Raw genomic sequence first — 23,688 nt, forward strand, 5'->3', positions numbered from 1 at the left:
AGCTCTGGTGCTCCAAGCTCTGAGGGATCATTCAAAAGTAAAACTTAGGGGCTGGGGATTTAGCTCAGCGGCATAAGCGCCTGCCTTGCAAGCAGGCGGTTGTGAGTTCGATCCCTGGTACTGATAAAAATGAAAAAGACAAAAAAAAAAAAAAAGTAAAACTTACAGGCAGCACACAGGTGGCACAATTTTGTCCAGGTCAACTCTAGTAACAGCTGACACCTGCCACTACACTTCTAATTCCAAAACCAAATAGACAGACACCTACTAGACTGTTTCCTCCTCCTCTTTCAAGTACATGACACAAAGAAGACATAGCATTTAGTTCTTGTGCTCTACTCCCCCAGACAAATTTGTCAGGGAAAAAGGAAATCTGAGTGAAGTATCCATAGGGGGAGATGAACAGCATCTTGGGCTCTCCACACTACAGACCAACTTTTGACCCAGGAGCCCAAAGGGAATTACATTAGTGTTATGGTAGATCAAGAATGTCTCTCAAAGGCCTCATGCTCTCATAGGTTGGGATTTCGGAAGTTGACTGATTCATGAGGGTGGTGTCACTGATCTTGTTTGAAAGTGGGGACTGGTTGGAAGAGGTGGGCCGCTGGCATGACCAGGAGGCGGATCTCTCTCCCTCTGCACTCCTCTCTGCTTCCTTGCACTATGCCATTTTTGTGTTTAAAGCTGTGAAATGAATTGAAACTCCTGAAACTGTGAGCTAAAATACACTTCTCCTTTAAATTGTAGGTGTCACTGTTGTTTGTCTCAGCAATGAAGAAAGTGACTAAGATAATTGGGTAACACAACCAAGAGTGTTGACTGATACACACAGGTGCCTGCATGCAGTTGTGGCCCTGATACATTCTGACCTACTTTTAAAATATTTATTTATTTACTTATTTATTAGATGGTAATTGCTCCCTATGTGGCCCAGGTTGGCCGCAAATTTGTAATCCTTTCTGCCCTCAAGTAGCTAAAATTAACAGGTATGCAGCATCATGCCTAGCCTACACTTTCATTCTCCCTAGCAATCCAACAAACATCTTAAACATCACTTTTAGGAGAAGCAATACCCATTTTTCCATGTAGCTAGGAAAAAACCCTTTCTTCAATGCTTCCCTGGTTCCTCAAAGTAAAATATTTAAAGCACTCTCATACTATTTTTTTTTGGGGGGGGTTGTGGGGGGTGGAGCTCAGAGCCCTACACATGCCAGCTTCACTCTGCCACTGAGCCACATTCCCAGCCCATCTCTTGCACTAATCTTAACTAATGTTTATGAAAGCTCTGTGCCACTGGGGATATAGCCCAGTGGTAGCACACTTGAGTAGCACGTGTGAGTCCCTAGCACCAGAAATAAATAAAAGCTCTATGACACACTTACAGGCAGTATTGTCATTTTAAAGATGCAAATACTGTGCTCAGATATTAGACACTTATAGTTAGCAAGTGGCAGATCCAGGTCAGGAATCTAGGTCTCGTGGCTTCAGGCTCCAAGCAGGGTATATGTTTTAAACCACATTCAAGGCTGCCACTCTGCAGTAGAATTCAGGCCATACTGACAAAGTGGGGAGACATCTCCTAGCCCTCCCTCTCCAGTCACCCTGAGTATGACACCAACTTCTTTACTTTTACTTTAGTAACTTAGCCTCTGATAAAGGAATTTTGGGAAACTCTACCAAATAACATGCTTCTAGTCCTGGAGGAAATAGCAAACTAAGGAACAAGGATCTACTCAGCAATATCCCAGTCCCAGCTGGGAAACTTACACAAAAGCCTGTCTTCTTATCCTGCTTCTGATGCACACTTAAGAGGCCTTATTTGCATGTCAATCTTGCACAAGTCATATAATCTCTCTAGATTTGTCTCCTCAAATTGTGAGGAGACAATAGTGAGATAAAACTTATCTCTCAGCACTGCTAAGATGAAATGAAACAATAAATGTGAAAATATTTTTTCTTTTTTTAAATTGGTACCAGGGATTGAATTCACGACCACGCGCTTGCAAGGCAGGCGCTTATGCCGCTGAGCTAAATCCCCAGCCCCTGCCCCTAGGTTGATTTGTAGTTAAAAAAATATTTTTGGGCTGGGGATTTAGCTCAGCGGCATAAGCACCTGCCTTGCAAGGAGGCGGTCATGAGTTCAATCCTTGGTACTGATAAAAATGAAAAAGACAAAACAAGCAAACAAACAAACAAACTACAAATCAACCTGATCTATCCAAGTAAAGCTGTTTACTTTTAGCCAGATTATGTATGATATTTTATAGTTTACAAAGCAATGTAACTGCAAGTATTCCAATTTATAATTCATACTTAGAATAGCACTGGCCAGACAAGCAGGTTGCTTCATAACAACAAAATCTTCTGGGTCCTTCTGCAAGAGGACTTTCATCACAGAACTTTCATCACTGCAGCTTCATTTCTATAAGTAATAGCATTTTTCAGCTTCAAAGTTATTAAAAGTACTTGGGTATATTATTGTATGCCTGTAATCTCAGCACCTTGGGAGACTGAGCCAAGAAAATCTCATGTTCAAGGGCTCTGTTTGGAGGCAATTTAGTGATTTAGTGAGATTCTGTTTCAAAAATAAAAAAGGACTGGGAAGTAGCTCAGTGTAAGAGTGCTGGGTTCAACCTTCAATACTGGAAAAAAAATCTAAAACTACTAAAATGCAAGTACCTCTGCAAAGAAACAAACCATATACTCCCATCAGCAAACGCTTCAAGGAAATTAGATTTAACAGGGGAGCAGCTCTTAAGACAGGAGGGACATCAGATACAGAGCCATGTAATTTTCTCAATCACCAAAAAGTAGCCCATTGAAATAAATCCATCTAGACTCCATACCTGTTTTTTGCAGTAATGTAGGACAAGATATTTTGATTGAAGAACTTTAGGATCAACGGGATGCAGTTGGCAAATACCAAATGTTGTGAGATATATTCAAACTGAATTAAAAGATCAAAGCAAAAAAGAATGCTTATTTGAGGGAAAATAGAAGGTATATATGAAGAGAAACAGAAGCACAAATCTAATATTCATGCACAAGAATATCCACTACCCACTAGTGTTATTAGTCTTCCTGTCTCTGAAATGGGACATTCATGTTCAGCCAGCCTATTCTACAAGGAGGGAAATAATATTTAGATTGTATCTTGTATGCTCCTGAAAGAAAACAAAGCAGAAAATCTAAATAAATAGAAGGAGCCGGGTGTGGTGGCAGATGTCTGTAATCCCAGTGCTTAGGAAGTTGAGACAGGAGGATTGTCACGAGTTCAAAGCCATCCTGAACTACATAGCAAGACTAGCTAAACATGCAAACAAACAACCAAAAAACTGAAAGAAATAGAAGGAAGAGCTGTGAGATTTGTTCCTAAGCTCAACAGGAAAGGAAGGCTCCCTGAGAGATCTGCTTTCCATACCAAACCTCTGGCTCATAATGTTTCAACTGTGATTGATATAGCAGGAACAGGTGCAGCTCCCTCCAGTCAACTGCTGGCATCACTCAGGCAGGATGGAGGCAGCACACAGTAAGCAAATGAACCACCAGAATGTGGGCTCCAGCTTGTCTGTCTGGTGTACCATATTATCTTAGAACTTAGAATATCAGCATTTCAATAAACGAATGAACAAGTGCTCTTCAACCAACAGACACTGTACTGAGAAGTCCAAGATGTCTGTCAGGACAAATACCACAGCATGGGACTCCACTGACTCTCTTGAGTGAAGATGGGGTTTGTATTTGTACCCCTAGTACGGTAAGTGTTCATAAGAGCAGTGTCATGGAGTTAGCTTGGATCTTGCCCATAACATACTGAGAAACACTGGATCTTCAGATTAAGAAGCTAGAAAGCTGACCCAGTACAGACACAGGCTTTAAAAAGAATTTAGAGTTAAAATCCCATAGCCCTGCATGACCAGCAAGCGTGGCTATGGCAGCAAGCTATGTTTCCTTCTGTGCATATGTGGTTAGAGATGGGAGTCCGCTTGTGCCATTCCACTTCTCTCTTCTGTCCAATAGTTTTACCTCTGGAAACCAGACCAGGGTTTTCTCCAAAGCTCCAGCCAGAGGAACCAAACATACTTGTTATCAAATGAGAAACTTCAGTTTGGGCAGTGACGGGCCCTGGATTCACCCACATTGACATTCAGTGGCAAGGCCCATCAAGTCACACACTGCCCACTGAGAGAAGCAAGCATGGTCATACACCCACGGTTCAGTGGGCACACAGCCTCCTAATCATTCCTACCACTCCCAGCTCTGTGGCTGCTCAGCAAACATCAGCAGAAGTGTGAGCACCAGGACATCTTCCACAGCAATGGTTAGCTGAATGTACAAAGATGGAGAGACTCTGGATACACAGGACCGTGGTCACAGGAGCCTCCCTGCACTCTGAGGACCTGTACTTCTAAACTTGATTCTGACTCCTCAGGAGGAAAATGGTCTGGCACAAGAAGTAATACTGACAACCAACAAATAAGTCATATCAAATTAGAGAGCTTCTGCCAGCAAAGGAAACAGCCAACAGAGTGGAGATATCCTGCAGAATGGGAGAAAATTTTTGCTGGCTTTCCTCACACAGAAGACTAACATTTAGAGTATATAAAGAACTTTAAGAAAAGTTCCACTCCCTCAAATAAAAGACCAAATCAAAAATGGACAACTGAAATGAACAGACACTTCTCTGAAGTAGTAACAGGCCCATAGGATACAGAAGGAAAAGGGCACAGCCTCTGGACAGTAATGAGTAGGCTTCCTCTCCTCCCCACGTCTCCCCGCAGACAGGAAGCATCCATTGGCTCTCCCCACCCTGTCACTGTATTTCAGTAGTGTCTGCAGGCCCAAGTCCAAGGTCCTTAACAAGGCAAACGACACTGGGAAAGCAAAGCAGAGACTCAACTTTTCTTAATCTTAGCTTCCTCATCCATAGAACAGGAGTAACCTAACAACTATCTTATAGGGACAAGAGAGTTCAATGAAGCCCCACACGTGCTCCGTAACTATGTGCTATCACGTATTAAGATGGGCTCCCGCTCACTCCTGCAGTTCACGCATCAGCAGCAGGCTTTCTCCTTCCCCCCAACTCCAGGCACAACTCTAGCAACACTTAATCACAGTTTCCAAAAGTACTCTGCTCTCTCTCCTCTGGACTGTCACATATTAGCTTTTCTGCTTGAACTGCTTCCTGTCCTCCCGACCTCAACTCTCACATCCTGGCTAACATCTGTTTCTTTAGGGCTCATCTAGAAGTCATTTCTTCTCCACCTCAAGTTGGATTAGGTGTTTCCATAGCAGCCAGTGCTTACCTGAACCATAGCACTTATCACTCCACAATTGACTATTTATATATCTGTGACCTTTGTAAGACTTTAGAGGTATTAAGAGCCAGACTGTGTTTTACCAGAATTATACTTAAAATGTCTGAAGAGTGCTTCATATAAAAACTTTGCTCAACATATCCTACTTTTTGGGTGGAATTTTGTTGTTTTTGAAGTATTGGGAGATTGAACCCAGGACCTTCACACTGAGCTATATCCCCGGCTCCTTTTTAATTTTAATTTTTTTTTTTTTGAGACAGGATCTCACTTGGGTGATAAATCACCAGTTGGGTTGTTGGGTTCAAATATTCTACCCTCCTGCCTCAGCCTCCCAGAGTGCTCAGATTATGGACACATGCCATCACACCCAGCTTGTGAGAAAGTCTGAATTCTGACTTGACATTGTTTCAAAACTGACTGGGCATATTTCTTTTTTTTTTTTTTTGGTTTTTTTCCTTTTTATCGGTATCAGGGATCCAACTCACGACTGCCTGCTTGCAAGGCAGGCGCTTTTGCCGCTGAGCTAAACCCCCAGCCCCCTGACTGTGCATATTTCTAAGAACTCCTACTCATGATCTAGGCAAACTTACCAAGCACACAGATACCCGCACCTTTCTATGACAGTTCTCCACATCCTACTTCATATTGCCACCCCAGGCTTACAGAACAAGTCGCTGGATCCTCTGAGGACAAAGGAAGGCTGGAACATGCACAGTGAGATTACCAGGCTCCTTGCATCCCCTGTAGGGCCTGGAGATCACTCAAGGCCTTTGGAGGAATGCTCCTGGAGTCTCACCTGGTAGATGTGGTTGAGTTTGAAGTGTTTGAGGAGTAGCAGAAGCAGAGCAGAGATACTCTTTACGATGATTTCCTTGTGCCTGTTCACATCAATGCCCAGCTTCATGCTCTGGAGAACAGTGATGCTAAAATGGAGAGAGGAGTTGTCAGTGCAGAGGGCGGCCTTGCGGGAAGGACCCAAGTATTTGGGTCAGAGGTAAGTATACAAGTCAGAACTTAGGAAATCTAAACTGTGCTAGGGCAACCTCCAGTTTCCACTTACAAACCTGCCTAGACAAAAACTCCACTGATCTTTTTGGCAAATTTGTCCTATGGCAATGCCCACCCACATACTGAGGGGGTCACTATCCGGACCCTCAGGCCTGAGCTACACAGATCACAGTGGAGACCTCTGCAGGGAAAAGGAGTAAAGGTAAGAAAGGAGAGATTTTGTTGAAGACAGTCCCCAAAAGTGTTAACAAGGGCTGGTGGGACAAAGAGGCCCTGCAGACAACACACTGGCATCCAGCAGCGCCGCAGTGGAAGCACTCACGGCATCTCTTCAGGCAGGACATCTGCCAGGATATTGATAGAGTCTGTCTTAGCCTTGGAGGTGGGAGCTGCAGCCAGGAGAATCTTAAGCAGAGCGATCTGAGAAATAGAAAAGGATTAAATCTATCCATCCATCTCACTTAGCAAGGTAGAGATTCTCCCACATGGCATCAGCTCAGTGAAGAGTATTTGAAAGCCTTTCTCTGAGTTCTTTCTTCAGTGACTAAAATCTCTCAGAGTTCAGAAGGTACCCAGTCCTGTGAGGCTAAGGAGGAAGCTGCAAGGGAGCTCAAAGGCTGTTTTGCTTCAAGACTGCTCTTTTCCAAGGGGAGGATGGAAGGCACAGAGTGGAAGGGGCAAAGCATCAGCACAGTTACTAATCCCAGACCAGTGCTGTGGAGGACATGACAGACAACAGTGAGTCTCAAAGAACTCTAGTACTTACCTAGAAGGGCCCCTAATGCATCCTATATAGAACCTGCTTATTCCCTATCCCTCCCAAAGGACTAGGGAGAAGAGTATCTTCAGAGGAACCCTAAGGAAAATTCAGAATTCTAATGCTTTGCCCAAATAGCCACAGCTCAGGAAACAAGGTCAAACATCTGACAGCAGAGTCTGAAGTGGCTCTTAGTGATCTGTGGCTCACAGCAAAGAAAGGCAGCTCCTGCCTGGTCATTTCCTTACCATGTACTGGGGGAGGCTAAGCAGCATGCCCTGGTAGAGGATTTCACACGGCGTTTCTGGCACTGACTCTTCTCCCTGTGGCAGGAAACACACAATTTGTCCAGTCCACTTTTTAGGTGACCAAAGGCTTCATTTTCTGTTGTAAGGGATGGTATGAAAAGACACTACGCTAGGAGTCAGATTTAGGTTGCTATTCTAGCTCTGTTAGTGACTTGGCATATGCCCTTAGATAGGCAACCTTCCTTCTCGGAGTCCTCATTTCCTCTTCAGGGGGATCAGAGGGTCGGGCCAAGTGATTTCTGAGGCCTCTTCCACTCCCAATAATCTACGCTTCTAGTTTTCCCATTAGTTAGAAGTTAGTTCAGGCCACTGTTTGTTGGACACATGCACAGGACACCCTGGGTATACACATGTGTTTAACTCAGCCTATAGGTGCACCTGGGACACTGGAACAGTCACCTCACAAAGAGACACTTCCTATGGTGTTAATCAGAGGACAAAAGAAAGCTCTAGAATGCTCCGAAAGCCATGCAGGGGAGGTAGGTAGCTCAGTAGGGTCAGTAAGGTATGGCCAGAGATAAACTATGGCGAGGTAACCTATGGCCAGAGAGAATTAATAAGGAAGCTTTTAGGTCAATAGAAACTATTTTCTTTTCATCTCCATTAACACTGGTAACATCATTTTCTCCTTTCTGACCAGGAGATTAAACCTGGGCCTTTGCACTGAGCTACATCCATATCTCCTTACTTTTTATTTTGAGACAGGGGCATGCTAAATTGTTAAGGCTGGGCTCAAACTTGCCATCCTACTGCCTTAGCCTCTCAGAATGTTGCTGGGATTACAGGCATGGGCCGCCACACCTGGCTGTCTCTGTCCTCTCAGTGAGCCCCAGCCAAGCAGGGGACAGGGTGTTCAAGCAGCTGAGACCTGTCACCTTTGGGCAATGCAGTCCCTTTTCTCTCCACAAGCCTCTATTACAGGGTGAGGGTCACTACCATGAGACCCTGAGGCAGGGAGGAGTCACTGGGCTCCTTCTATTCAGCACCGGTCAGCAGTTGCTTACGTGGATGCGAGTCTTAAATGGGCATTCGACAGAGCCTGGTGATGTAGGTCTATTCTCCAAGTCCTTCACCTCCAAACCAACTCCCTTGCCCCACAGTCAGTCCCTCAATAGTTGCTGACCCTGACTCACACATTTTATGGGGAAAACAGAAGCAGACAGGTATCCTTCTCTCTCCCTACCAGTTTCTGCATGCCTCCCGACAAGGATGATCTCCCTATGCCTTGAGGCCTGCACTCCACTTGGCCTCTGGATCCCACACCCTTTCACTCTGTGGATGCCATTAGTCCTGTAAGTAGCCCCACTTCTCAGTCATTTCTTTTAGGACATAAAAATACTCTGGTACTCTGTTACAGACACTCCTCCCTGATCCCACATTCCCTCCTTCAGTCATCATCCCATTCATTTCTCTTCCTCTTCCAACTCCCTTCTTGACATTCCTTTCCCACACACTCCAACTAGGCCTTCAGCCTTCCCACTTCACTTGCTGTTGCTCTTACCAAGGTCATAACTTATCTTCATGTTGCCAAATCTAATCCGTGGCTGTTGTATGCCCTCCGTTAGCAGCATCTGACCCAGAAGAGCACTCTCTTCTTCTTGAAAGACTTTTTTTTTTTGAGACAGGATCTCACTATGCAGTTCAGGCTGGCCTTGGGCTCACTTTGTAGCTCAGGCTGGTCTTGAACTCACAATGATCTTCCTGCCTTAGCCTCCCAAATGCTGGGAGTACAGGTGTGAGCCACCACACCTGGTTTCTGAAAGACTTTCTTAGCTTTTATGGTGTCAGTCTCCTGGATTTCCTCTGACTTCACTGACTGCTTTTCTTATTCTTTTCTGGCTCCTTTCCTGACACATCCCATCCTCAATGTACCTGATGTGCCGAGGACTTTGTCCTATGTTCCATCTGCCTCTGCCTTACTCCCCCTGGGTTCTCTCAGCCACTTCTGTGACTTTTAACACTGTCTGTAGATCAGTAACTCCCAATTATCTCAAAGCCAGCCTTCTCCTGGGGACTTTAAACCTATATATCTAATTGCCTGACAGCTCTGTTTTCATACTTCTCCCCACTCTGGCAGATGGTACTTAGCCTTGATTCCTTTTTGCCTGTTTCCCCAAACCCCGCTGAACTGCAAGTCTTGTCAGTTCCAAAATATAACCCGAAATCACCTACTTGTCCTTGTTTTCTCAATTACTATTTTAGTCCAGGTCACCTTGATGATTTAAAGATTGATTAGTGCTTCTACACTTTTCTGGTCCAATCTTTAGCTAAAAACTAGTGGTTTTTAAAAACAGCCATCAAATAAACTTTGTCACAGCTGGGCATGGGGGTGCACGCCTGTAATCCCAGTACTTGGGAGGCTGAGGTACGAGGCTCCTGAGTTCGAGACCAGCCTGGGCTATAACGTGAGCTCAAGGCCAGCCTGAACTGCATAACGAGATCCTGTCTCAAAAGACAAAAAACAAACCAAAAACAAAAAACCCAACTTTGTAACTGCTTAAAAAAATAAATAAAATTTCTGCACTGTATCTACCACCCTCTGATAGCCTCCTTTACTTTCCTCCTCAACTTTAAAACAGCACGAAATCAAGCACTTGGTCTTGCCCAACACTTGATGAGAGCCCAGCACACTGAATCAACGCATGCGCACATGGCTGCAATGGCACTGCATACAGATCCCTCCTTCTGGCTCACCAAAGACATGGGGCATTTCTCCAGCTCCTCTTCATTCTTGATCTGCACATCTGCGATGGAGATATACTTGTGCTGGCAAAGATAAAAAGACATCAGCAGGGCGAAGAGTGTTAATCACATGTGTAACCAGTTTCTCAACTTCCTCACCAATGAGGCAGGGTTCTGCTATGGGTCTTTCACCCCACATAGATATGAACTCTTTAAAGGCAGGAGTCTTATTCACCTCCACATCATCAACATCAAGCAAAGTGCTTCTTCAACAGTGCTGCTGTGCAGTACATGTTTCCATATTTGTTGAACAGCAGCAAATATCTAAGCATTTACTTTCAAAATACAAGGGGAAGCCTAGGGCAAGCCTTTCCCTGACTGCTGCTCTGAGAGTCGTGATGTGTGTGCACATATGCACAGAGCGATGTCTCCCTACTCTGTGCTCACAATGGATTTGAGCAGACTCCCACTCAATCCTGGGCCTTTGGATATTAGTGGACCTATAGGCAAAAAGAAGTAAAAGCAAAAGCAAGAAGTGGGAAGTGAGAGAGAGAAGGATGGAAAGAGGGAAAAAGGATGAGAGCAACAAAGAAAAATTTTTTCAGTTATCTGAATGTAGGAAACTAGGTAAGTAGAAAGAGACTTGATTTTTCCTATTTGGCCAAAAGCCAGGCCTGCAGGAGAAGTGCAGAAGGTCTTCAGTGTGTCTGGCAGAAGAGCTCCACTCAGTGTCTATGATCCTCATAACCTGACATGCCCTGATGTCTCCCTATTCCTGCAGCACCCTGGTCACCTGCTTTAGGGTCTTCACGCTCTCATGGATGGGTCTGGGCAATCCCACCAAGGTATCTGTGTCCCTGAGAAAGGCAGAAACATGCATCGTGAGTTTCAAAAGAGTGGAAAATTACCCATGCACCCTGCAGTCACAGGGATCACACCACTTTGAGCATCTGAGCACTGGTACCCTTCTTCTGCAAACCTATAGGTCCCCCATCTTCCTTCGAGACACAAAAATAATGATGGTACACTGGAGTTTTTACAGAAAATTAGATTTGTAATCTCTTTGGAGATTACTGGTCTGCGAGTGACAAGATCCTATTGAAGAGTATGTAGTCGAATGTTGTTTTTGTTTTTTATTTTTTTTAAATTGCCCAGGCTGGCTTGAAACCCACAATCCTCCCAAGCAGTTGGAATTACAAATGTGTACCACTATGCCTAGTCCCAACAAAGTTTCTGACAGTGAAAACCAAATAACAAAGCCTTCCAGGTTTTATAAGGGCCAGGAGGAAGAATTCATGAGGGTAGAGAATGCGAGAAGACTGCATCTGTTCTCTTTTTTGTTTCTAGTATTGGGAATTGCACTCAGGACTTTGCACTTGCCAGGCAGGCACTGTGCCGCTGAGCTACATCCCCGGCTAGAGCTGTTCTGATCATGTCCCTTCTTTATGTAATTTAACATTTTTATGAGGAAATTGAAACCCAATAAGGAAGTAACTTATTGCACAAGATCCTATATTTGGCTCAAAAACAAAGATTTTTTGAGGACACTGGAAGGAACTCAAGGAAAAAATTCCATGGAAAGAACCCAGAGTAGTCACTGTGGCCCTGTGGCTCTAGGCTATAGTATGACTACTTGACAATACCCCTCATTGCAAGCCACTTGTTCCTTAGGCTCCTGGGAACTATTTCACAGCCAATTTTGACCCTCTGATCACTTACTGCCCCAGGGTGAATCCGATGAACTTGTTTCTGCTCATCTCCAGGAAATGCTCAATGTCCTTCTGTCTGAGAGGATGATGGAGATACCGTACAGAAGGGAAGAAAAGCAAACCATAAAAGACAGAACTTTTCTGCTCCTCTAACTAGGGGGCTGAAGCAATGAGGGAAGATAGCAGTTGACAGGGAACGTGGAACCCAGGACTTCTGACTGCCAGCCCAGCTTAATGAGCATCAAAGACAAAGACCATATCATTCTGAGGGGTTCAGTTGTTATTAAACCTACCTGACTTTTGGGGCCCAAGGTAAGCCTTTGGGAAAGGTCACTCGTTCAGCAGAGAGGGGTGCCTGTGAGGGTGGAGGTGGCACCAAAGGGTCTTGCTCTAACAGGTCTAACTCTCCATCCAGGCTACGTTCTCCATCGCTAGGAGACTCTTCTTCTTCCTCTGTGGCTGGCTCCTCAGTCTTGAAGAGATCCCTCTCATTATAGATATCCAGGCTGTCCTGTTTAGTGAGGAGTTGCTGGGGACGGGGGGGAGAAAGTATGCAGAGACTCATCTTGGGCAATCTTGTCTGAACCATGCCCTCCTACCAGCTTCCAGACTTCAGGGTACATGGGGTCTGAAACCAGCTCCCGAGACTGTCCTGGTACCCATCCCAACCTTATAGCTCATAGTAGTCCCAATCCTAGAAAAAGCAGATACCTGGCAACCATGCCAATAGCCAGGGGACAGACCATAGATAATCCCCAAGGCACTGGTGCCTTTTTTTGGGTCAGCACTTTCCTTCTTAGTTATGATCTGCTTAGGTGAGCATTCTATTAGTTTGCCTTCTGTGAGCATATACCAGCTGTTAACTGAGGAAGAAGAGGGTGGAAATCTGCTGCTAGGCAAAGGCAAGTGAGTTTGGAATTTTAAATCTTATTTCAGAAAGAAAAACAGATTGGACAGAAATAGGCCAAAAAGTTAAAAGGAACTTCAACTTACACCCAGAACCCCACATGATTATCTCTTAATGCAAACTTGTGGTTTCAGGGCCATATGAGAGTGTAGCTAGCTCACAGTAAACCTTGCTGACAAAAAAAAAAAAAAAAAAAAAAAAAAAGGTAAAGTTAAAAAGAAAATGATAGAAAGGAAGAAAGAAAGAAAAAATAAATAGTAAAATGAGATACATAGGGACATGGATTTGCTGGGAGCTCCATTTCCAGGATTCTACCTGATGTTCAGGATGCCCAGACTCTCAGTCCAGACCAATGACCCCAAAGGAGACATGGCTATATGATGTGATATCATAGTGTCCCCACAGGATAGCCCAGGAGCCTGACAGGTTGATAGACTACTGCTCAAAGATTTCAGGCTCATCACTGGACCACCCTGGGTTGGAATGAGCCAAGTTGTTACTGCCCTTTCCTATGATATTCAGAATAGCTTAAAATCTTGATTTTTGGCCAGCCAGTGTCATACAGGTCTCCTTTAGTCCATACCCTTCGAGAACCACGGCGGCCTCGTAGCTTGGAGGGTGGTGGCGCCAGCTGAGACTCCCCCAAGTCAAGAGTGTAAGAGGGCGGGGAGGCAGCGCGCATGCTCTTCACCACCTGGATACTGTCCTCTGCCAGTGGGGGCAGGCCCAGTTCTGCCCGCTTCTGTATTTTGAGAGTCTGTAGATGCTCAAATCCACCGAGGGTAAACTAAAAGTGAAAAGGAAAGGGGCAGAGAAGAGTGAGGAAGGAAGAAATGTCAGACAAACCAGGCCAGAGAAACATAGCTAGGAAGGAAGAACTCCAGCCTCCAGGCTGCTCAGATTCCCTCCCTGAATAAAGAAGCAAAAAAACAGGACGGGGTAAGTGTGGATACCACCTCAGGCTGAGGAGAGTGAGGGTCAAAATAAACTATTTTTTATTTATTGACCTAGCGCTGGAACCATCACTAGAAGTTAGAAAAGGGACTTGTGGGGCCCCCACTGAACACAACAGGGAATGATTTCCCTTTGTAAGGGGCACATCCAGATCCTATGAGCTCCCACAGTCACTCGTTTCCTCTGCAATGAAGACAGTTCCCTCTGAGGGGCTGGCCTGAAGGGTTTGTAATTCAATGAGAGATGGTGGAGCTGTTTGAATAAGTAATGAAACTGCAACCATATACTTATAAGGTGTCTGTAGGTATGTATACATGTATTTTTGGTTTTTTAAAAATATCGTCTCACTAGGTAGTGTTGGCTGGCTTAAATCTTATAGTTATCCTCCTGCTTCAGCCTCTCGAGTGCTGGGATTGTAGGCATGCACCACCACTTCTAGCTAAGTACTAAATTTTTCTTTTTGGTACCAGAAATCGAACTTGCGATCTTGCACTTGCCAGGCAGGTGCTTATGCCGCTGAGCTAAATCCCCAACCCAGGACCAAATTTAAAAAAAACTCACAAATCCACTATTTACCTGGAGGGAGGGCAAGCACTAAACCTAACATTTCATAGCTAGAGAAATGGAGGCAGAGTTGCCCAAGGTTCCTTAGCATCAGCAGAAGAGCTCCCGAATGTCAGCCAGAGTTCTTTCCATGATCATAGGCTCAATCAGGGGAGGGTCTCAGTAACACCTCCACTCATAGGATAGCATCTTCCACTGGTCAAAGTGACAGAAACCTGCTCTGACACAGCACATCTGACATCTTTGGGATGGTCATCAGTCTTGGATTTGGAACCAAAGGAACTGAGGGGCGCTGTTGATCTGATGAGATAGGAATAGGAGGTCAGCCACTCACCATGACCACCTTCCAGAGCAGAAGCAGGACCTTCTTTATGGGAAAGTGGGGGGCCAGACCACTGCAGAACTTGGTGACCATAGAGAAGAGCAAAAGGGCAAAAGGCTCCTCATTATGCATGGAGAAGCCTGGGGGTGAAAAAAGAGACAAGTGAGAAAGTGAGGATGAAGCAGTGAAACCCTGTGCCTGTATCCCTGAGTCTGCACGCTCTGAAGCAGTCACTCACCTATCCTGAAGAAATCTAGAGGAGCTGGTCCTGAAAAAGGAGGCTTAGTGAGCCCCTAGAGCAAAGCCCTCAAAGGCAAAAAAGGAGACTAGTGAGTCTCTGTGATGCCTTGGGTATGGATGCCAAACTAGAAGTAACAGGAATGAAGATGGTGCTTTTTGGTTGAGTCATTCAAGGTATTTTGTGGACCACAATTCACTTTGCCATCCCAATAAATGTATTTTTAAAATCCCATAGGCCATCACACACTATTCCTGTTAAATGACTACATCAACTTACATGTGAACAGAACTCAATTTTCAAGGTGATTTAACTAATTTTTTGATGTGAGGTTTGTGATGGAATGAAAGCGGGATGGCTATCCCCATTTGTAACCAAGGAAACCAAACACAGAAAAGTGCTATGGCTGCCTCCAGCTCATAGTGACAGGGGAGCAATCAAGCCCAGCCCTTGTGCCTCCCTTCTTTCTCTTCTTGGCAGATGTTGTGCTTCCATTAGCACGTCATCCCCACCCTTAAGTGCCACTTCTTACTCAGTTCAGTGCGGAAGGTCTCCCGGGCTGTCCTCCACCCACAGGGGTCTGTCTCGCGCTCCAAGCGGATATTTTCCACCATTAGGTACATGACACTCAGCAGCACCCTGAGTTACAAAAGGGTCACAAGTTTCCTGAGACAGTTTCCAGTCCAGCTAGCAGTCAGAGACCTCAGGGATGATCTCAGTGGGAGCCCAAACCAATGAGAGTAGATAGAAGGCAGCGCCCCAGTGGTCTGGGATTTGGGAAAGGGTAACCAAGTGCTAATCAACCCCCTCCTGAGCCCTTAGTCAGCTCTACTCACCGGAGCTCTGTGCTATCAGCAATGGAGACAGCTGGTTTTCGAAGGGCACTGCTACAAGCCTGACTGTTGCTGCCATGGAGAGGAAGAACAGGAACTCTCAGAGCCTCTTTGCTCTCACCTAACATACCCACAAACAAGAATATCTGCCACTCCCTGGCTATGTAGCCACTAATGAAACTGCTACTGGTAAAAGAGCCCACAGAGAATTCCCTTGCCACCTCAGCTAACTCTCACTGGTGGGAAGACAGGCAAGGACAGGGTCTGTGATATCCATTCCTCTTGTGGTCCCCACTATGCCTAACACTGTGTGAAACATAAAACAGATGCAAAGCAATACCCGATGAACAGTAACAGATTTCATCCCATCTAAAACTCCTGAGTGAAAGGAATGAGACAAAATGAGGGGTCACTGTAACATGGATTCCAGAGTTAGGCTATGCTACTAGGGTACTTGGATTAAAAAACAGAACCCAAACATATAGGCCTCTGATGCCTAGGACTAAAGCTATAATTAGGACAGAAGTTGCTGCTGAACCCAACCTCAGGAAGGAGGACAGAGTATGAGGAGATGTGGCTGGAGGGAGGGGAACTGTCACTAAGCTGAGGTGTGCATAGTCCCACTCCCCCAGGGGTCCCTATGGAGGAAACCAGCATAGAACACGAGGCCCTTCAAGCGCGAGGGTTGTCTAGGAGGTCAGCCCTCCCTTAAGGCTTCTCACTCGATTTCCATGTGGAGTAGCTCCAGGAAGGCCGAGAAGGTCCCCATCTGATAGAGCAGGAAGCAGTTGTACCTGGACCAGTGTAGCACATCGACCTCTGAATCACATTCCCCAAAAGTGCCTAAAAGACCAGACAGTTGCCAGAGGGGTTGAGGAAGGGCAGGAATTCCAGTCTTTCCACCCTGCCCTACGGTCTTAAAACTTTCTTCTAACACCCTGCCTCACAGTTCAGCTGGGAGAACTGTGTAGGGCAGTACCTTTCAGCACTTTCTTCAAGGAGATGGGGAGAAAAGAGGGTGGTCACTAGGGTCAGGTCCAATGTTCCCATTAGTGGCCCACCTTCAGTTTGGGTTCCCCCAAAAGTAGATTCTAAAATAAGTAAGAATTCAAGTATAACTAGCTTATTTGGGAATTCATCCTAGGAATCATCAATGGAGAAGTAGTAAAGAAAGATAAGGAAGAAATGGCAATCAAAAGTTCAGCCTCAAGGGGAAGCTCTACAAGTGATACAAAACAAACAGTTCCTCTACCCACAGGGGTGAGACACTCAGGCTATTTATCAGTTCACTCCTGCCAGTCATTTTTTGAGGACTGTTGGACTCGGAATATATTAATTCCCTATCCTTCCTGCTTATCCTTTGGGCTGCACAGAAAGCCTCTGGCAGCTGGAATTTAACCAGAGCCAGCTCCAAGAGTAGGGGTGGTACCATCTTATTTGTTAAGAGTCTTCTCTTCACCCAGTATCTCTACTCTCTTTCCTCTCCATTTATTTTTTTCTTTTACAATTTTTTAGCTCCCAGCTGCTGGGTTTGCCAGCAGTTCTCCTGTTTATGATGTCAGGATATATTTTCACTTCTTCTGCTAGCCCATCTCATTTTACTTTCTTTCTTTTTTTTGTCTTTTTCCTTTTTATCGGTACCGGGGATCGAACTTACAACTGCCTGCTTACAAGGCAGGCGCTTATGCCACTGAGCTAAATCCCCAGCCCCTCATTTTACTTTCAACACCTGGCTAGCAGGTCTCTTCTGGGAAGCCTTCTTCAACTAATCTCATTTAGTTCTGATCTTCTCTGAATTATCCACAGCATGCCTCCTCCTGCTGTCCTGGCTTACCCTTCAAAACACCAATGAAAAGCCATGCAGAGGAGCCTTATGAGAGTCTATGACACATCCCTATCTCCTTCAGTGAGACCAGGTCCTTGTAGACAAAAGAAGTCTTCATACTCAGCTGACTGTACAGCACCAGCTCTAGCCACACTGACTTTCTTACTAATTTCACTTATACCCTTGTAGCCTAGGTCAAAGAAAAAAGCACCCAGGGGTTGGGGATTTAGCTCAGTAGCATGAACGCCTGCCTGGCAAGCATGAGGTTGTGAGTTCGATCCCTGGCACCAGAAAAAAGGAAAAAAAAAAAAAAGGAAAAAGAACCCCATAAGAAATTCTGGCATGCCTAAGATAAACGAGAGTTCCAAGGGATTCAGAACAGTATCTCACCCTATCTCTTTATCGTCCTCATAAGCACAGATTAATTCTAGTACATGTGTCCTTGGGAGGCAAGGAACCTTGCTGTCCAGAACAGCCTGTCTGCTCTCGCTTCCCTCCTCAGTCTATACCCTTCTCAAGCTGGCAAGTGGAGGAACTCACCTTGGGCCAGGTAGAGAACAGCTCGGGCCACCTTCAGGCGCCGCTCCCTGCTAACCACCTCCAACCGGTCCAGAAGTCCCATCACATAGGTCTTTTGGGCATCTTCTTCTAATTCCAGCCATTCCTTGCTTTGCACTAGGGATAGAAGGCCGTGTATATCCAGTGTTGGCTATGTAGCCATTCCTGCCTGGGAAGGCTCCTGACAGCGGAACCACCTCATCTCAGTTTCAACAAATACTTTCTCCTAAAAGATTTCCTAGCCAAGCATGGTGGCACATGCCTATAATCCTGGAATTCTGGGAGGCTGTGGTAGGAGGATCACAAGTTTAAGCTTGGTTTGGGCAACTTTATGAGATCTTATTTCAAAATTTAAAAATATAAACGGCTGGGTATAGCTTAATGGGAAGGTCCTAGATTCAATCCTTAGCACAAAAATAAAAAAAGATTAAAAAAAAATTATAGTGCTGAGGATCAAACTGAGGACCTTCAACCCAAAGCTTTCCTTATTAAACTGAGAAGGAATACGGGATGGGAAAAAGACCCAAAATATTTTGTCCTGAAGCTACTTTGTAGGTTCATATTCAACACTCCTTCTACCCTCCATCCCAACTTAGTCTGCCCTTTTGCTGCCTTTCTTCAGAGTTCTCATATCTGTTCACAACCAATCCTAGTCACCTGGAAGGCCCAGTATGAAATGACCTTTCACACTAATGCCCCAGCTAAAAGCTCTGCTCCCAAGATACTTTCTTTACTTTTCTATGACCTTTCACATTTTCCTCTTGGCTTTACTTAGCTATTTGATGTACACATCTCCCCACTGCTACCAACCTGTAACCTCTTTGTAGAAGCTACAACTTTACCTTCATTCCTGCTTCTTATACCTCTGACACAACACATACTCACTACACATTTGTCAAATTGAGTAGTGAATTGCCACTGACCAAAAAAGGAAATGGAAATCTGAGGGTATCACAGTGTGAGCACATAAAATTGGTACGGAGTGTGGGCCAGAGTTAAGGGGCTGGGGATACATGTAATTACAAGGGTTTGGCCAAGCACTGGGCTCCTGGAGGCAGCAGGTCCCAGTCCGACTTAGCCTGACCATTTCTCTGCCTTTTGGCCCTTTGTATAGGGAAAGAGGCTCAGTTCAGGTCTCTCTGCTACTGCACCTAGGCCTCTCCACTAAAATCAGAGGACCCCATAACCGACACAAAAGAAGGGAAGGGTATATTGCAATGGAGGAGCATATTTGGTTTTAGCCTTTTACTGGATCAGATTGGGACATTATGGAGGAAGAAAATATGTCTCTATGTATAAGGATCTGAGATCACCTTGAGTCTTGAAATCTTCTTCAAAGCACCTCCTATTAGCAGTGAATTCCAGGTTCTCAGTGTAGCTGTACAGTTCTGTGACAAGAAAGAACAGAGTCATTCAGGAGACCTCTAGTAGTAGCCTGGGGTAGAAAGGGTTGCATATAAGAGCTGAAGCTTCCAACACATTCCTGTGTCCAATTCAATCCAGAGCCAGCTTCCTCCCTTTCAGAGTACTTAAAAATAGCCACTTGTGTCCCTGGGTGATTAAACCATCAAACCTGTCCTCCTCATGCCAGCTGGCTGCCGCAGTAGAGAAGGCAGCCCTCGACATTTGGTGAGGGCCAGCAGGAAAGCTGGAGGACAGAGGGCTTAATGTTATCACGCCTTAATGTTCTGTCCTGTCTCTAGAAAAGAGAAAGGGAAACACAATTTCTGAAATTTAGAGGCAAGACACACATGCTATCCAAGAATCCAGGGCAAACACTGGAAAAATACACACTTCAGCATCGGAGGCAGTAGTTTACTCTTTCCCTGTTGAGTTTCCTCGAAGGGTATAGAAGTTTATGTTCCCGCCCACAGCTACCTGGGCAGAAGCAGCATCAAATGATACGGAAAGCAGCTATGATGCCAAAGGGCTGTTAGTGCCCTGAAAACTCTAACTTTATTGACAATAGACTCTAAATACAAAATGCGTGTTTGAAAATAAAAATGTCCTTTCCCATACACACACACATGCACACGCACACACACATGCACGCACACACGCACACACATACACTCCAGAATATTCTATCTGTAGCATTATCTTACAGAAGATGAACTGAAATTGAAAAGTTAATAGGTGTTAAAACAGATTTCCTTAAAATCTATTCCTCCTAGTTGAAGATAATTTACAAAGGAAGAGAAATTAATTTCTATTCTAGCCAGCTGTCTAGTGACTTAAAAACGCCTTTTCTGGGAGCCAGTGCTTTTGAGCCCAGTTCCGGAATCTGAGAGCAACCAGAAGCAAATCCCATCTCTGAATTTTAAATACTCAGTTTAGTCATAGTGATGAATGTGATATATATAGTTTAAATATTTGTTTTTTGAGCCAGAGTCTCACACGTTGCTCAAGCTAGTTTTGAATTCCTGGGTTTCCTCTTGTTTTAACCTCTCAGGTATCTGGGACTATAGGCATGTGTCATAGCACCTGGCAAAGATCTCTTTTTTTTTTTTTTTTTAAAAGTGGTACTGGGGATGGAACTAAGGGCCTCATGTATATTAGTTAAGCACTCTATCACTCTATTGTTGAGCTACACCCTCAACCTTGGATATATATTTTTAAGAATAGAGTACCATTAGCTAAGTGTGCATGACACATGCCTGTAATCCCAGTTACCAGGGAGGTCAAGGCAGGCAGGTAGCAAGTTAGATAGATAGAGATAGAGCTCAGCCTGTGTAACTCAGAAAGATCTTGTCTCAAAACAAAAGGAAGGGATAAAGATGTACCTCAGTGGTTGAGTGCTTGTCTAGCATACCAAAAGCACTGGGTTCAATTTCCAGTAGTTGCTCAATGAGAGGAAAGAAAGGAGAAAAAGAGGGAGAAGAGAAAAAGAGAGAGGAAAAGGGAGGAGAGAGGGGAAGGAGAGAGGAGAAGAGAGGAGGGGAGAGGACCCTATCAGAAGTCCAGCTGCAAACCCTGTCTATGGCCATACCACACTGACCATAACAGATCCTGTATCATCTTTGAAACTAAGCAGGGTTAGACCTGGACAGTACTTAGAGGAGAGAAAAAGGGAGCAAGGCTCTTAGGTACTGAACTTTAATTTTGTTCTTATTTTTTGATTTTAGATAATGAAATTTCATATACAGTGAAGTAAACATTTTAAGACATATGTGTATCTTCTACCCAGAGTAAAGAAATGTTAACAGTATCAGTCATATTTGTTTTAGACAATACCTCTCTTCTCTAGAATCAACCACTATAATGAAATTGGTGTGTATCCTTCATATCCCCATTTTTATACTTTTACTATGTATGTATATACCTATAAATAGCATATAATATTATTTGTTATAAAAGTTTTTATCTAAACGGTATCATAGCTGGGTATGGTGGTGCATGTCTGTAATCCCAGCATTCAGGAGGCTGAAGCAGGTGGATCACATGAGTTTGAGGTCAGCCTATACTATATACAACCTCAGAAACAAAATAAACAGTATCATATTTATAAATTGTTTTATTACTGATTTTATTTTTGGCATTACTGATATAGAAGCATGTTGATAAAGATCAATTATATTAATCGCTATACTCTAGCCTACTATACTGACACACTACAATTTACCCATTCCCCTTTGTAGGGTATTTTATTTTATTCTATGTTACCTTTACTTTTATTTATTTATTTGTTTGTTTATTTACTTATTTTGGTACCAGGGATTGAACTCAGATCCTTGCCCTTGACAGGAAGGCACTTGTGCCACACAGCTATATTCCTAACCCTGTGCAGGGCATTTTAGGTTGTTTTTAATTTTTCACAATTTCAAACAAGGCCATAATAAAACACCTTTGTATACTTCCTTGTGATGAAGTGTAAGGTTCTCCACAGTATATATTAAGGAAGAGAATTACTGGGTCATAATATGTACACATTTTCCATGTTATTACATATGACCTAATGCTTTTCAATTTTATAGTCTGCTCCCCCATATTGCTATACATAGAAGTGTAGAAAAGTGCTCATTTCTCTGTACTCTCACCAGCCACAGTCTTAAAATTTGCAATCTGATGACTGTGAAATAATATCTCATTTTTAATTTGCTTTTCCCCATGTATTAATCAAGTTGATTATCTTTTATGTATGTATATATGTATGAATATATGTACGTATGTATGCACTGTATCACATATGTATGTGGTGCTGAGAACTGAAAGGTCCTCATGCAGATTACACAAGTACTTTACTACTAAGCTATGCCTCAGATCCATATATATGTACATGGTATATATAAATACACACTCATATATTCTCATTCTGGATTCTAATCCTTTGTTCATAATTTAGCTTAGCTTTCGGTTTCTCAATCACTCATCACAAAATTTATTCTGTGCTTATTCACAAGAATATTTTTAAAATGTTTGCCTTTCTTCTCAAAAAAAGCATGTCTCAAAGTGTCACTTTCATGTGACAGAACATTTAACTTGCACACCATCTCCACCCAAAGCTAGTTTATTAATAACAAACAGTCATAGCACATGTAACATGGAGGCCTTGAATCACAACTACCCTAAGCTAAAAATCAAGACAGCACATAGCCGAGAACAGAGAGATGAATGAGATGAGCTATCCCTGACTCATAACATCCACTATGATGGATACAGGGGACGTGTCCAGCCTTGTTTAGCTGCCTACTTGTTATATAGTTTTCCTCAGACATCACTGAGATTTTAATAAAGGAAATTGTCAGGAGAAGAGGATAGAATGGAATAAAGAGAGGACGGCAGAAATAATGGGTGCAAAGACATGGGTGACAGGAGGAAGAGAGGGGAGAGTAATGGGAAGAAAATTGACCTGAGAACACACTAAAATAAAATAAAGGGTCAGCAGGAAAGAGCAACAGAATGACAGAATAAAGACTACTATGGCCAAGGAACAATTTATAGAAGGAAATATGACAACAAAGAGATATTGACCATTGGAAGATAGAGCACAAAAGGACTGCAGAGCACAGCCTTGGTTCCACAGCCACATGCAGACCACAGAGAAGACCCCAGAAGAGGCACAGGCCCTCCCTTCCTGGGTATTCTTCCATTTGTCTCCAGTCCATCTTCTTCATACCTGACAACTCTGCTGCATGCCCATCTGCATCTCCATATTCGAATTCCAGAGTTGGGCAGTCCACAGAGCCCTGTGATAAGAGAAATTTTGGTAACAGAGGTAACTTTGAAAAGGGGTTACCCAAGGAAAAGGACACCTTTTCTCATCTTCTCTTGGAGACCAAGCTTAGATCAGGGAGGCTGCTACAAAGACCCATTTGGCTTTTGCATCGACAAGGAGGGGCTAAGGATTTCCATATAGAATCAGAAAGTCTGGGTGAAGAACAGGATTGTGAGCAGACCGATAGCTATAATCTGTCTTTGCATCTAATCTACATACACACAGACCAGAGGAGCACCTAGCTGATCTCTAGAAAAATGAGATGGACAAAAACAAAAGAAAACTGGCAGAGAACTGAATTTTAGCCTCAATCTATCATTAACATATTATGATTTGATGCATGTCTTATGTTGTGAATCATGGTTCCTTTTTACAAAAAGAGATTCTCCAGTTGTCATATTTTTTAACTTGAGGATTATCAAATAAGATAGCATTTCCATTCCAGGTTGTATTAAAGGTTAGATTTTTTTCTATGATGTTCTTTATATAA

The 23,688-nt window shown here is 43.9% G+C and overlaps 1 protein-coding gene across 2 annotated transcripts in view; it reads right to left on the reverse strand.

Moving 5' to 3' along the window:
• The window catches only part of Strip2 (striatin interacting protein 2), a 47,515-nt gene that overhangs the window by 17,098 nt on the left and 6,729 nt on the right, over nucleotides 1–23,688 (reverse strand). Inside the window, exons 2-17 of one of the 2 annotated variants that reach the window (XM_003475188.5) lie at nucleotides 23,100–23,169; nucleotides 19,297–19,371; nucleotides 17,966–18,100; nucleotides 16,323–16,443; nucleotides 15,604–15,672; nucleotides 15,300–15,406; nucleotides 14,542–14,669; nucleotides 13,273–13,476; nucleotides 12,076–12,311; nucleotides 11,793–11,858; nucleotides 10,867–10,930; nucleotides 10,086–10,157; nucleotides 7,332–7,406; nucleotides 6,649–6,746; nucleotides 6,115–6,241; nucleotides 2,847–2,947 (exon numbers count right to left, since the gene is read on the reverse strand). In XM_003475188.5, the coding sequence (XP_003475236.2) occupies nucleotides 2,847–2,947; nucleotides 6,115–6,241; nucleotides 6,649–6,746; nucleotides 7,332–7,406; nucleotides 10,086–10,157; nucleotides 10,867–10,930; nucleotides 11,793–11,858; nucleotides 12,076–12,311; nucleotides 13,273–13,476; nucleotides 14,542–14,669; nucleotides 15,300–15,406; nucleotides 15,604–15,672; nucleotides 16,323–16,443; nucleotides 17,966–18,100; nucleotides 19,297–19,371; nucleotides 23,100–23,169 (1,748 nt within the window). The remainder of the gene's footprint in view (nucleotides 1–2,846; nucleotides 2,948–6,114; nucleotides 6,242–6,648; nucleotides 6,747–7,331; nucleotides 7,407–10,085; nucleotides 10,158–10,866; nucleotides 10,931–11,792; nucleotides 11,859–12,075; nucleotides 12,312–13,272; nucleotides 13,477–14,541; nucleotides 14,670–15,299; nucleotides 15,407–15,603; nucleotides 15,673–16,322; nucleotides 16,444–17,965; nucleotides 18,101–19,296; nucleotides 19,372–23,099; nucleotides 23,170–23,688) is intronic. The other variant, XM_063240852.1, reaches the window with a different exon arrangement.

Source organism: Cavia porcellus, unplaced genomic scaffold (genome assembly GCF_034190915.1).
Source record: "Cavia porcellus strain 051 isolate PalLab524CR breed Dunkin Hartley unplaced genomic scaffold, mCavPor4.1 scaffold_2, whole genome shotgun sequence".
Lineage (NCBI taxonomy): Eukaryota > Metazoa > Chordata > Mammalia > Rodentia > Caviidae > Cavia > Cavia porcellus.